Source organism: Lynx rufus, unplaced genomic scaffold (genome assembly GCF_022079265.1).
Source record: "Lynx rufus isolate CCGP_SWC_20201006 ecotype Redwood Valley unplaced genomic scaffold, mLynRuf1.p SCAF_10, whole genome shotgun sequence".
Classification (NCBI taxonomy): Eukaryota; Metazoa; Chordata; class Mammalia; order Carnivora; family Felidae; genus Lynx; species Lynx rufus.
In genome coordinates, this window is record NW_025814824.1 from 65,967,084 (window position 1) to 65,980,365 (window position 13,282).

The 13,282-nt window shown below is 35.7% G+C and overlaps 1 protein-coding gene across 1 annotated transcript in view; it reads right to left on the reverse strand.

Annotated features, from left to right (window-relative positions):
- Nucleotides 1-2,515: 2,515 nt before the first annotated feature.
- LOC124526286 (olfactory receptor 13C4-like) overlaps nt 2,516-13,282 on the reverse strand; it is an 80,393-nt gene continuing 69,626 nt past the window's right edge. Inside the window, exon 4 of the mRNA XM_047099189.1 lies at nt 2,516-3,474. Coding sequence (XP_046955145.1) covers nt 2,516-3,474 — 959 coding nt within the window. The remainder of the gene's footprint in view (nt 3,475-13,282) is intronic.

The following is a 13,282-nucleotide window of genomic DNA, read 5'->3' on the forward strand; positions in this document are numbered from 1 at the left end:
GTAATTATGTCCAGGATTTGCTTCAAAATAATCTGAAGGAAGAAGATAGATAATGATGAAAGAAAGTTGACCATGTGTTGGTAATAATTTAAGTTGTGTGATTGGTACATAGAATTTTATTAAATTACTCTCACTCTTTTGTTAAATATTTGAAAATAAAAATTCCAAAAGTATGCCATAAAGAAAAAAATACATATAAATGTGTATATATAGATAAATAAAGATATAAATATGTATGTGTAAGTATGCATGTAAACAGAGCTGTAAACATATTGGGGGAAACTCTTACAATGGTGGGTAATATGGTCTTTCTGACAGTAATTGAGCTAGAAATTGGAAAAAGTTTTTATCACCTGCCTTTTAAACTTCACCTGTGAAACCATAGGTATTGTACATCAAAACAAAACAACAAAACAAAACAAAAACAAACTTTACCCTCAACTGTTCATAGTAAATTAAAGTGATAAATCAAAGTAAAAACATGGTGAATGTATGACTCCTAATGACTAGGAGAAATCTTGAAGACGATATCTTTGGGAGATGGCTATATAGACAATATTTTTAAAATATTTTTACATAGTTTTTTTTTAATTTAAAAATATTTATTATCAGAAAATAATACACCTAACAATTTCTTGGAAATTTTCTGATTTTCCAAGGAGGGCAATGTATTATTGAATCTATTAATTTTCTGATCATTGATTAACATGATCCTTCTTGTTTTTATAAAAGCCCTTTTGTACCATTTTTATGTACCTGTGGAATATTTTATTAAATGAAAGGTTCAACTTGATATAAGCCTACATATAAGATGCTAACAACCTTGATTTGTGTGAGAAAAAAAAACTAAAAATTAAGCTGCTAAGGAGTTGGTTAAAATCATACAAATAACATTTCTGCATGCCTAAACCCTTGTTGTCCCATATCGAAACTGAAAGAGAATTAAACAAGGATCAGGTACAAATGCAGGGCCACTAGTGGGGGAGAGGAGAAGTGCCAGAAATTCAAAAGGCATTACCCACAGGGTTTGGAGCATGCCTTTCTGAACAGAACCAAAAGCAACACTGATGTTCCAACACAGAAGAGAGAGCAGCAGCTGGAGATTTTCCACAGTAACAACCCTTCATTCCTGGTAGGGCAGTGGCAGAATAGCCGAATTTAGTGACCAGATCATTTAGGTAGAAACCTGGGTCAACCGAAGGAAGTGGAATGGCAAAGAATGAAGCCTCTGAGTAGGAGATATAGGGTTACAGTGTGGCTCCAAAACAAAATAAAGAGGAATGTTGAGTAGGAAATAAAGTCAAAGCCCAGTTATCACATGGGCTAAGAGATTACAGAAAAGACAGATGGTGTGGCTCAAAGATACTCTGTGCTCGGCAATGGCCTTCTAGACAAGGAATCAACAGAAAAAGAAAAAAGAAAAAAGAAAAAAAAGAACATAATAGACTTAATAAAGAGTTTCAACTCATTGGAAAATGAAACAATGGATTTTATTTTCCTAATCATTGTTTTTACCACTCTTTCTGAGCCCAGAAGAACACCTCAGGCAGATTTGAAACATTTCTGTTTTATTTGGCATAGAATACTAACCTTCCTCTCCTTTCTAGACCAGCTCCTCTGCTAGTCTGCAGCCTAGAGAACTCTGCAGGTCTCCCCTCTTCAAGTAGGAAGCCAGACTCTATTTCTTTGTAGGCACCCAAAACCTTAAGGGGCTCTTTTGCAGCATCCCCAAACTTGGATTGGAAAAACAATGTTGCCATTCTTTCACAGTGACTGTTGTGAAATGTCGCCCAAAACCCATTGTGGACTCCCCATAAGGTAGAAAATTCCCTCAGTTATTTCTTCCTCTCTCCTGAGCTTTGCTTTATATAGCTTTAGGGGGAAAGGCAAAGATATTAACAGAGTGACTTCCAGGAGGAGATTTTGGCTCTTGTAATTATTAGCTTATGGTAAAAGAGGTGCTCAGTAGTCACTTTTAGTCATCAATTTGGAGTCTTAGCTTCAATTCTGAAATTCTAGACACTGTGAAGTAGTGCTATGCCAGGTGCTTTCTCCAGTTATTGAAACTTTAAATGACACTAAAACCTGGCTTTACGTATTTCCTTATTCCAAGGTAAGGTAAGTATGGCTTACAAAGAATAGTCTATCCAATGTCATTTGGGTAGTTTGTGAAATTGCAGATTTTGTACTCTTACCTATTTCTAAAGCTTACGTGTGATGTTTTCCACTGTGTTTCTACACACGACACCAGAAACACTCATTCCAGATATCACCAGAGATGAGATTCTAATGGAATTCACCATGCTTGTGGAATCTAGACCAGGACATTTTGGAAGCTGAGTTTAAAGCAAACTATAGTTCTCAGTAATTCTAGCTGAGTAAAGCTAGGGAAGGGGAAGAATAAAAATATCTCTCCTTAACCATAGTTTCTCCAAAGAAGGTTTTAACTAACTGACCTATGAGTCCATCTCTGTGCCTGTTATGAAAAGACCTACATTTTCTGTGTAGGATATACTTACTGAATAGCTTTTTGGTTTACCAGATATTTTACAGCAATTTTTACATCCTTATTCCTCAAGCTATAGATTATAGGATTTAGCATGGGGGTCACTACCCCATAAAACAGAGAAATGAGCTTGTCTGAAGTTTGCAACTTGTCGTCCCCAGGAAACTCTTGAGACTTGGGCTTGGCATACATGAAGAAGATGGTACCATAAAATATGATCACCACAGTCAGATGTGCTGAACAGGTGGAAAAGGCTTTGCGTCTCCCTGTGGCTGAGTTCATTCTCAAGATGGTGTAAAGGATGAACATATAGGAGAAAAAAATGACTATCAGTGGAAGAACCAGGAATGCCATATTTGATATCACCATGGTGATAATATTGAGGGATATATCAGCACAAGCTAGCTTAAGGACAGCTAATATCTCACATGTGAAATGGTTGATAACATTATTCCCACAGAAAGGCAACTGCATGGCAAGAGATGTTTGCACAATTGAGTTGATTCCACCAGAGAGCCATGACACAGAAGCCATCAGTACATACACCACCTTGCTCATGATGATGGGGTATCTCAGAGGGTTACAGATGGCTACATAGCGATCAAAAGCCATCATGCCAAGGAGGAAACACTCTGTTGACCCCATTGCAAACCCAAAGAACATCTGCACTGCACATCCAGAGAAGGAAATGTTCCTTTTCTTTGAAATTAAGCTCACCAAAGTTGAGGGAACAGAGGAGGATGTATAGCAGATATCCAGGAAAGACAGGTTGCCCAGGAAGAAGTACATGGGGGTGTGAAGACGAGAATCAAAGATACTTGCTATGATCAGAACACCGTTGCCAGTTAGAATCACTAGATACATTACTAGAATTAGAACAAAGTACATGATCTCCAGTTTTGGGTAACCGGAGAATCCCAGAAGAAGAAATTCTGATGTAAATGTCTGGTTAATTTTATCCATGTCATCTGCTTTCAGGATATCACAGGAAGATTTAATATAAAATATATTCACTGCTAAGAAATGTTACAAATTACCTGAACAATTCATTTTGTAGATGTTATTCTAAGGAGTGTTTGCATGGAGCCCTGACAGCCAGTCATCTTCAACAATCTGTGTGACTAGAAAAAAATGAAATTGGAAATGACTAAGTGCTGATGCCCTTTGCTAATATGTGAAACTCTACTTATGATCAGACAACTGTACAGAAGTAACTTTTCCTGCTGTTGACAGACTCCCAGGTTGAGGTTTCTAAAACTCCTAATTACCAACTATGAGCCTGACTTCATCTACCCCCAGAAAGCAAGCAACAGAGAGAGATGGTAAAAGACTACTCAACATAGACCAGACATTTGTTTCAGCAATTACATCATGGTCAAAATTTCACAGCAACTTTGATATTTTTGGTATACATCTCATTCTATGTCTGATTCTACATACCTTATATTAGTATGTTTAATTCGTATTTTAATTAATTTTATAGGCATTTAATAATAATCAATTGAATAGCATAAACTGAAATTTAATGTCTGTTTAAATATTAGTTATTACTCTCATATTCTAGGCCCCTCTTAGTATTTTGTGTGACTGTTCCTATGACAAGACCATTGCACAGATCAGCTCTGCATGAATGTTAAAATATTTGGAGGACATTACATAGTCTCTACCTTATTTTATTCTGTAGCTTCACAGTGTATCTTGTTTAAGTCAACCTAAGAAAACAGTAATGCGGTTTAAATATTTTATGTAATTATGTATATATGGGTATATATCCATCCCTTTGATTTATAAAATATAATAATTCTTTATATTAGCCCCATTTTTTTTCCCCAAATATAAAAGATGTAACTTGTCCAAGTTAACCAGTTAGTAAATAATGAAGTGGAGCTCAAAGCTCAGATTGAATCTAATCCATAGGGGTGCCTGGTTGGTTCAGTAGGTAGACCATGCGACCCTTGATCTCAGGGTCATGAGTTCAAGCCCCACTTGGACACAAAGGTTACTTAAAAAAAATCCAGTTCATAGCTTCACTGATTTTCATATGCATATGAATCGTCTGGGTATCTTGAAAAACTTTAGATTCTGGTTTAGAGTTCATGGCAGCTCCTGAGATTTTCCATTTCTCTTAACTGGTACTTATGCAAAGCTCTTGGAAAGCATTTGAGTAGCAAGGCTTTTGACAGAGTATGCAGATTTTTCTGACCCATCTGATTTTTTTCGTCTTATTATGGATTGCCATGTGAATCTGAAAAATAACAATAATATATGTTTGTGTTTTACAGAAAGGTCCAAATTCATATCATGTTGTTATATACTCTTAAGAAAAAATATTATTTAAAGACACATTTTTTTTAAAAAAAGTAGTTTCAACTTGTGCCAGACTACTACAATAGTTTTAGAATATTACTGATAGCCAACCTTGAACCTAGGCATGTTCCAAGCACAGTAAGGATAAACTAAAGAATAATGTAAAGTGCCTGCCATTACAAAGCTCACAATTCAGTTAGGGATATAGGAAAAGTACAAATGAAAACATATCATAAATATAATTACATTATGTAGTTTGAAAATTACCAATTTTCCCAGAAGGAAGAAGTTTCAGACTTGGGCCTGATCTGGAAGTATGGGAAGAATTAGATTTGGAAGAAAAGAAAAGAGGGGACATGGGGTATCCCAAAAGTGAGAAGTTGAGCCAAAGTTAGGAATACATAGAGCACATCCTTTTTGAACAAGGAAGTTTCGGTGGAGGGGTAGCGGCAAGCACATCTGAAAAGGAAAGCAAGGTAGGTACATAGAGAGTCTTGAGGGTCAGGCAGAGAATTTGGCATTTCTTTTGGTAACGAAGGTGTCCATCATTATTACAAAGCACAGAGCATGGGCTGAGTGCTTAGACCCTATGATATTAATACTCTCCAAAATTGACATCGTAGTATGATTTTATGAAATTTTTTTATCAGAAATGTAACACAAGAAATTAAGCTATGTAAATTAATGGGGTTGTCACTAATTACTGACTAGATGTGAAAATTGATCTTTCCAAAATTACCACCCGATTCGACATTGTCAAATCACAAGTTTAGGCCTCACATGGGCTAATAGTTTTGAGAATTTCAGCAGAGTCACTCTTCCCCCACTCTCACTTAATTTGTCATGGGTAGTATTTGGGAAAACTACTGTAGAAAAGGTTTTACTTAGAGCCAGAAATCCAATTTGTGAGTTCAAGCCCTGCATCAGGCTCTGTGATGCCAGTGCAGAGCCTGCTTGGGATTCTCTGTCTCCCTCTCTCTGCCCCTCCCCCGCTCATGCTCTGTTTCTCTAAAAAAATTAATAAACATAAAAAAATACACAATAGAAATATTTCAACTTTGAAGAGAAAGGCAAAGAAGAGAATATAAAAACCTCAATTTTAGGCACTCCTGGGTGGCTTAGTCAGTCAAGTGTCTGACTTTGGCTCAGGTCATGATCTCATGGTTCATGGGTTCAGGCCCCACATCAGGCTTTGTGCTGGACAGCTCAGAGCCTGTAGCCTGCTTTGGATTCTGTGTCTCCCTCTCTTTATGCCCCTTCTCAGCTTGTGCTCTGTCTCTCTTTCAAAAATAAATAAACATTAAGAAATTAAAAAAATAAACACCTCAATTTTAGAGTTGAAAAAAATAGTTAAGAGATTGTTAATTTTTGTTATTTTTAGCTTAAGTCCAGAACTTCCTTTAAAGGAGAGGGAAGGAAGGAAGGAGGGAAATGGGTGGGGGCAGAGAGAGAGAGAGAGAGAGAGAGAGAACAGTTGGAGACAGGAGAGATACAGAGAGAGGGAAAGATCTTCATTTTATTTGTGTAGCCAACTCTTATTTCAGAATCCTATGTGCCTTGAAATTGGTACAGTTGGAATAATGGGTAGAGGAAAGATCCAAAGTCCATTATCTTTACATTACTACTATGTCTAACTGGTATCATTAAAATTGCATAGAAATTATCAACAGAAGGGAATGCTCAGCAGGAACTGTAGAAATATCAGAGTCACAAAAACAAATTGACTATATTCATTCAACAGTGCCCAGAGGAAAGGGACCATTATTCTACAATGATTCTACACTATTTCTTATGATAAATCAAAATCCTCCCCAGCTTGGAAATTGGTCAGAGAATGCAGAGAAATTGAGCACTCTGATCAACCCAGTCACTAATGCATAAAGAACTCAGCAAGACACTGATTTACTAAGATATATGGAGACATTCCAGGTAGGAGCCAAAGGTCCAGCCTGGAAACACTGTTGACTGCCTATTCCAGACAACTTCCGGATAATGCATCCAAGGCTACCTAAACTGCTTTGCCAGCCACCTGCTCCCACCTTTCCCTCCTAAATAGGAATCCCCTCACTAATTCAAACCCATCTTGAGCCGGGCTTGTCTTGCTACTTCTGTTCCCTGCACTTTAAACCGGTGATCTTGTTATACTGTGAGACACCTAGAGACACAGGGGAAGGAGTGCGTCTGTCTTGCTCATCCCTCTAACACCTAAGCCTAACACAGTGGCTGCACATAATAGATGGGGGGTTTGACTAAATAAGTAAAGGTTGACTTTCTAAACCCAAGCAATTTCCTGTGTAGTATTTTTGGACAAGAAAAATTTAATATGTCATATTTATTTTGCAGCAGGCTTTAATTTTTGTAAGTATCTTTCAGACAACACTAGTAAGCAGAAATATTTAAAAAAATTTAATATTTATTTATTATTTTGAGACAGAGCACAAGTAAGGGAAGGACAGAGAGAGAGGGAGACACAGAATACAAAGCAGGCTCCAGGCTCTGAGCTGTGAGCACAGAGCCTGACATGGGGCTCAAACTCACGAACTGCGAGATCATGACCTGAGCCAAAGTCGGATGCCCAACCCACTGAGCCAGCCACCCAGGTGCCCCTAAGCTGAAATCTTATATGCCACCTACGCCATCTTATAATTACCAGTTTATGCACTGTAAGTATAGAGGATCATCTAGTACTCACTGGAATATATATGATATGGGTTTAGCATGGTGGAAAAGTGCCTGGGACTAAAATCAAAGTCTGTGGTTTGAGGTCCTAGGCTTCTAATCTATAGCCTCAGTCTTCTTGTTTATAAAATAATGATAAATATAACTGCCTTACTTTCCTTGCAAGGATATTGTCAGGAAATAATGAGATAGCATAAGGAAATTGCTTTAAGGATTATAAAACATTATACAAATAATAATGAAATATGACTAATAATGATTCACAATTATATTTTCGTGATAATAAATTGGTATTGTATTGAATCAGATTATTAACATTACAAATTAATATTAATAATGGCCTTAACTATAGATTGAAAATGTACAGTTTCATTGTATTCAAGACTCACCTGTATACCGATACATTATTTCCACCTCCTAAAAGACCCAGTAACTTTCTTCTTAGTATTTATGTCAGCATTCTGAATTAAGGTCAGGTTCAAAAAACAATGCCAGATTCCACAGATGTGGAAGAGTAAATATTTGTTATGCAAGGGTTGTTGTAATTGTTCCCTAATTCCCAAAGCAATTTAAAGCTGGAACGAGAGACATGTAGAATGAAGAAACTTCCAGTGCATTAGGAATAGTGACCCACAGACCCAATTAAGAGCAGTACTGGGAATAAACTGTGATACATCCTCCTACTCATGTAACTTTTGGAAATAGGAGCACATGTTCACAAAATTAACTTTATAATATGTGAGAGTTTTTAGTTCAAATATGCTTACCAAAATAAATTCAATGTCAGAAATTAGTAATTCAAATGATAATTACCAAAATGAAATAAATGCTACAGTTGAAAAATCATCTAGATATTATAAATAAAATCAAATAGATGTTTTCTTTGAATTAAGTGCATTGTCATTTAACTTTTTTGCTTACTTTATATGTATTCTTTTAGATAAGTTAACTTCATGCAGGATGCCATTGTCATACTTCTTTGGAATTAAAAGAAATGCTAAGTGAAATAAGCCATACAGAGAAAGACAGATACTATATGTTTTCACTCTTATGTGGATCCTGAGAAACTTAACAGAAACCCATGGGGGAGGGGAAGGAAAAAAAAAAGAGGTTAGAGTGGGAGAGAGAGCCAAAGCATAAGAGACTCTTAAAAACTGAGAACAAACTGAGGGTTGATGGGGGGTGGGAGGGAGGGGAGGGTGGGTGATGGGTATTGAGGAGGGCACCTTTTGGGATGAGCACTGGGTGTTGTATGGAAACCAATTTGACAATAAATTTCATATATTAAAAAAAAGAAATGCAAATAAAAATAAAATAAATTCACAGGACAAAAGTGAATTCCCATTTAAGGCCACAAGAGTAGAAAAAAAGTCTATAGTGGGTAGTTTGGGGCATGAATTCTGATAGGTAGATAACACAGTAATGAAGTAAAATGTTTTGGGAAAATCTATTGATTTTGTAGACATTAACATTGAGGTTTAGTAAAGTTATCCTTCAGATATGAAGGAGAAATAAAAACTTTCCTAGACAAACAAAAGCTAAGGGAGTACATCATGAGACCCACCTTATAAGAAATACTGAAAGGAGTTCTTCAAGCCAAAATGAAAGAACACTAATTAGTAATGTGAAAACATAAAAATATGCAAAGGTAAATATATAGATTCATAAGCCTCTCTTCTGTGACAGGATGGTATGTTCACCACTTAACTATAGTATAAAAGGTTAAAGGAAAAGAGTATTAAAAATAACTATAGCTACTATCATTTGCTATGAATACAGAATATAAATAGAGATAAATTGTCAGATTAAAAACGTAAAAGGGAGGGAGTACAAGAGTAGAGTCTGTGCATGTAATTGAAGTTAAATTGCTTTCAGTGTAAAATAGACTGTTATATCTATAAGATGTTTTATGTAAGCTAAGTGGTAACCACAAAGCAAAAATTTTTGGTAGATTCACAAAAGATAAGGAGAAGAAAATCTGAGCATACCACCAGGGAAATTCACCAATCCACAAAGGTAGACATCAAGAGAGAAAAAAAGGAACACTGAAACTACTAAACAGCCATAAAGAAATTAATAAGATAACATTAGTATATCTATGTATTAAAAAGTACCCTAAATGTAAATGGATTGAATTCTCCAATCAAAAGGCACAGAGTGGCTGGATGGACTGAAAAACAAGACCCAACTATGCTCTATCTACAAGAGACTAATTTTCAGCTTTAGGGACACACATAGGCTTAAAGTGAAAGGATGGAAAAAGATATTCCATGCAAGGGGGTGGCTATACTTATATCAGACACAATAGACTTTAAGACAAAAACTGTCATGGGAGACAAAGAAGGTCATTATACAATGATAAAAAGTTCAACTCATCAAGCAAATATAAAAATTGTAAATATATATGCACCTGAAATCAGAGCACCTAAACATATTATTTAAATACCAGCAGATCTGAATGGAGAAATAAACAATAACACAATACTAAGGGACTTCAATACCCCACTTTCAACAATGGATAGATCATCTAGACAGGAAATCAACAAGGATACATTGGATTTGAGACATACTTGCAATTAAAAAGACTTAACAGACATATAAGGAACATTCCATTTAAGAGCAGCAGAATACACATTCTTCTCAAGTGCACACAGAATATTCTCCGGGATAGGTGATATGAGAGGCCACAAAACAAGTCTTAGCGTATTTAAGAGGACTCAAGTCACACCAAATATCTTTTATGACCACAATGGTATGAAACTAGAAATCAACAAGAGGAAAGCTAGGCAATTTACACATCTGGAAACTGAACAACATACACATGAGTGATCAAAAGGTCAAAGAAAAAATTTTTAAAAATACCTTCAGACAAATGAAAATGGAAACACCACACACCAAAATCTATGGGAAGCTAAAAAAAAAACAGTAATTAGAAGGAAGTTTATAGTGATAAATGCATATATTAAGAAAAAAGAAATATCTCAAATAACTTTACTTCTCAAGGAACTAGAAAAAGAAGAACAAACTCAGCCCAGAATTAGCAATAGTAAGGAAATAACAAAAATCATAGAGGAAATAAATTAGAGACCAGAAAAAATAGAATAAATGAAAAATACAATAGAAACGACCAACTAAATCATGAAACTCCTAGAAGAAAACATAAGGGGAAAGTTCCTTGACATTGGTCTTGGCAACTATTTTTTAGACATGACACCAAAAGCACAAGCAACAAAAGCAAAAAGTCAACAAGTGGGATTACATCAAATAAAAAATCTTCTGCACAGCAAAAGAAATACTCAACAAAATGAAAAGGCAACCTATGAAATGGAGAAAATATATTTGAGCTATATTAATATCCAAAATATATAAAGAAGTCATACAACTCAGTAACAAAAAAAAATCTGATTTTAAAATGGGCAGTGGAACTAAACAGACATTTTTCCAAAGAAGACATACAGGTGGCCAACAGGTACATTAAAAGATGCTCGAGCTACTGGTTGGCTCAGTTGATTAAGCGTCTGACTCTTACTACTAATCTCAGGGTTTTTGAGATTGAACCCCACAACAGGCTCTGCGCTGACAGTGCAGAGCCTGCTTGGGATTCTCCCCCTCTCTCTCTGCTCCTTCCCCACTCATACATGTGTGCATGTGTGTGCTCTCTCTCAAAATAAATAAGTAAACATTTATTTTAAAAAGATGCTCAGTATCATTAATCATCAGGAAAATGCAAATTAAAATCATAGTGTGATATCCCCTTATACCTGTTAGAATGGCTACCTTCAAAAAGATAGGATAACAAGTAATGGTGTGGATATGGAGAAAAGAGAAACTTTGTGCACCATTGGTGGGAATGTAAATTGCTTCAGCTTTCAGGAAAACAATATGGAGGTTCCTTAAATAAAGAACTACCATAAGATCCAGCTTTTCTACTTCTGGAATATATCCAAGATTTAAGAAAATATATCTGCATCCCCATGCTCATTACAGCATTATTCACAAGAGCCAAGAAACAAGTTAGGTGTCTATCAAACTAATAAATGGATAAAGAAAATGTGGTACATATATCAAATGGAATATTACTCAGCCATGAAAAAGTAGGAAATCTTGCCATTTGGGACAACATGGATAGACCTTGGGGGTATTATGGTAAGTGAAATATGTTAGACATAGAAATACAAATACTGTACAATATCACTTATTTGTGGAATCTAAAAAGACCAAACTCATAAAAACAGAGAGTAGCTGCTGGTTACCAGCAGCTGTAGGGTAGAGGAACTGGAGAAATGTTGGCCAAGCGGTATACACTTGCAGTTAGAAGATTAGTAAGTTCTGGGGATCTAACGCACAGCATTGTGATCAGTTAACAAAACTGCATTATACACTTAAAAGTTGCCAAGAGACTAGATCTTAAATGTTCTCACAACACACACACACACACACACACACACACACACACGCGCGCGCACACACACACACAGATAATTATGTGCTATGATGGAGGTTAGCTAACATTATGGTAGTATTCATATTATAACATAAAAGTGTATCAAGTCAACTCAGTGTACATCTTCAGCTTACACAATATTATATGTCAATTAGATATCAATAAAAATGTGAATAACGCATAAAACATAGATTTCAAGCTTTTCAGGCAGAAGGGACAGAGAAAGAGGTTAGGGAAAGAGGACTCAAGTTCTTCTCCTTTCAGGATCCTCTTTTTCTTAAGTGGTTCTTCAATGAAAAGTACTACTCCAAACAATAACTATAAATATTAAAGTGGCATAATTTCATAGTATACAAAATATAGAGCAGAATTGAGGAACTAAATGTTATGGTAAAATTGCCCATCTGCCTACAAGTATATATTCTAAGCATCCATCATGCTCAAGGTACATCTTGAGATGGTGCTGTGATATTTTCTGCCATTAAGTAGTTTTCAATCCCTTTAGGGAAACTTGTTGCATACACATATCATAGGCAATAAGTAATATCTTCTTGCTCCTCACTCAATCTTTAGAATGAAAATAATAGTGTGTGTCTCATAATATTATAATAATAATTAGATAAATGAAATACATGTAAAGTGCAGAGAAAATGCCCCTCCCCTGCACTCAGTTGGCATTATCTATTATTATCTGGCAGTACATGTCAGATACCTGAACAGTATAACTTACAGGATTTAGAGTGAATTAAAGAAGAAATATGTAATTTAAGGAGAAATTATCAATTTGAAAAAATAGGCTTATCTCAAAAAGAGTTTTCACAGAAAAACATTGAGAAAGAAAGATTAATTTCTGGGACAAAAGCTGAGTACGAATACAAACCTTGGTTATTAAAGTCAAAGAGGAATTGTTTTTGATAAAAGGTTACTTTCTGTTCCATATGCTTCAACTCTGACTTGAATCTAGAGAGAAAATAAAGCTCAGTTTCAATTTTTTATTGACATTTAACTATCAGTTTAAATTGTTTACATTCTTTTAACATAAATTTCCTTCCTCATTGAAGAGTGGAACTAGAACATTCTAATTCATGGTAGTATCCTGGGAAGCACATTAGATATTTGAAAATATAATACAAATGAAGATGCTTTATGCTATTAATCATGGGAAGTTTTCAGATAAGATGAGAAAAGAAAAAACAAGAGGATTCTGGGAAGATGGCGGCGTAGGAGGACGCTGGGCTCACCGCGCGTCCTGCTGATCACTTAGATTCCACCTACACCTGCCTAAATAACCCAGAAAACTGCCAGAGGATTAGCAGAACAGAGTCACCGGACCCAAGTGCAGACGA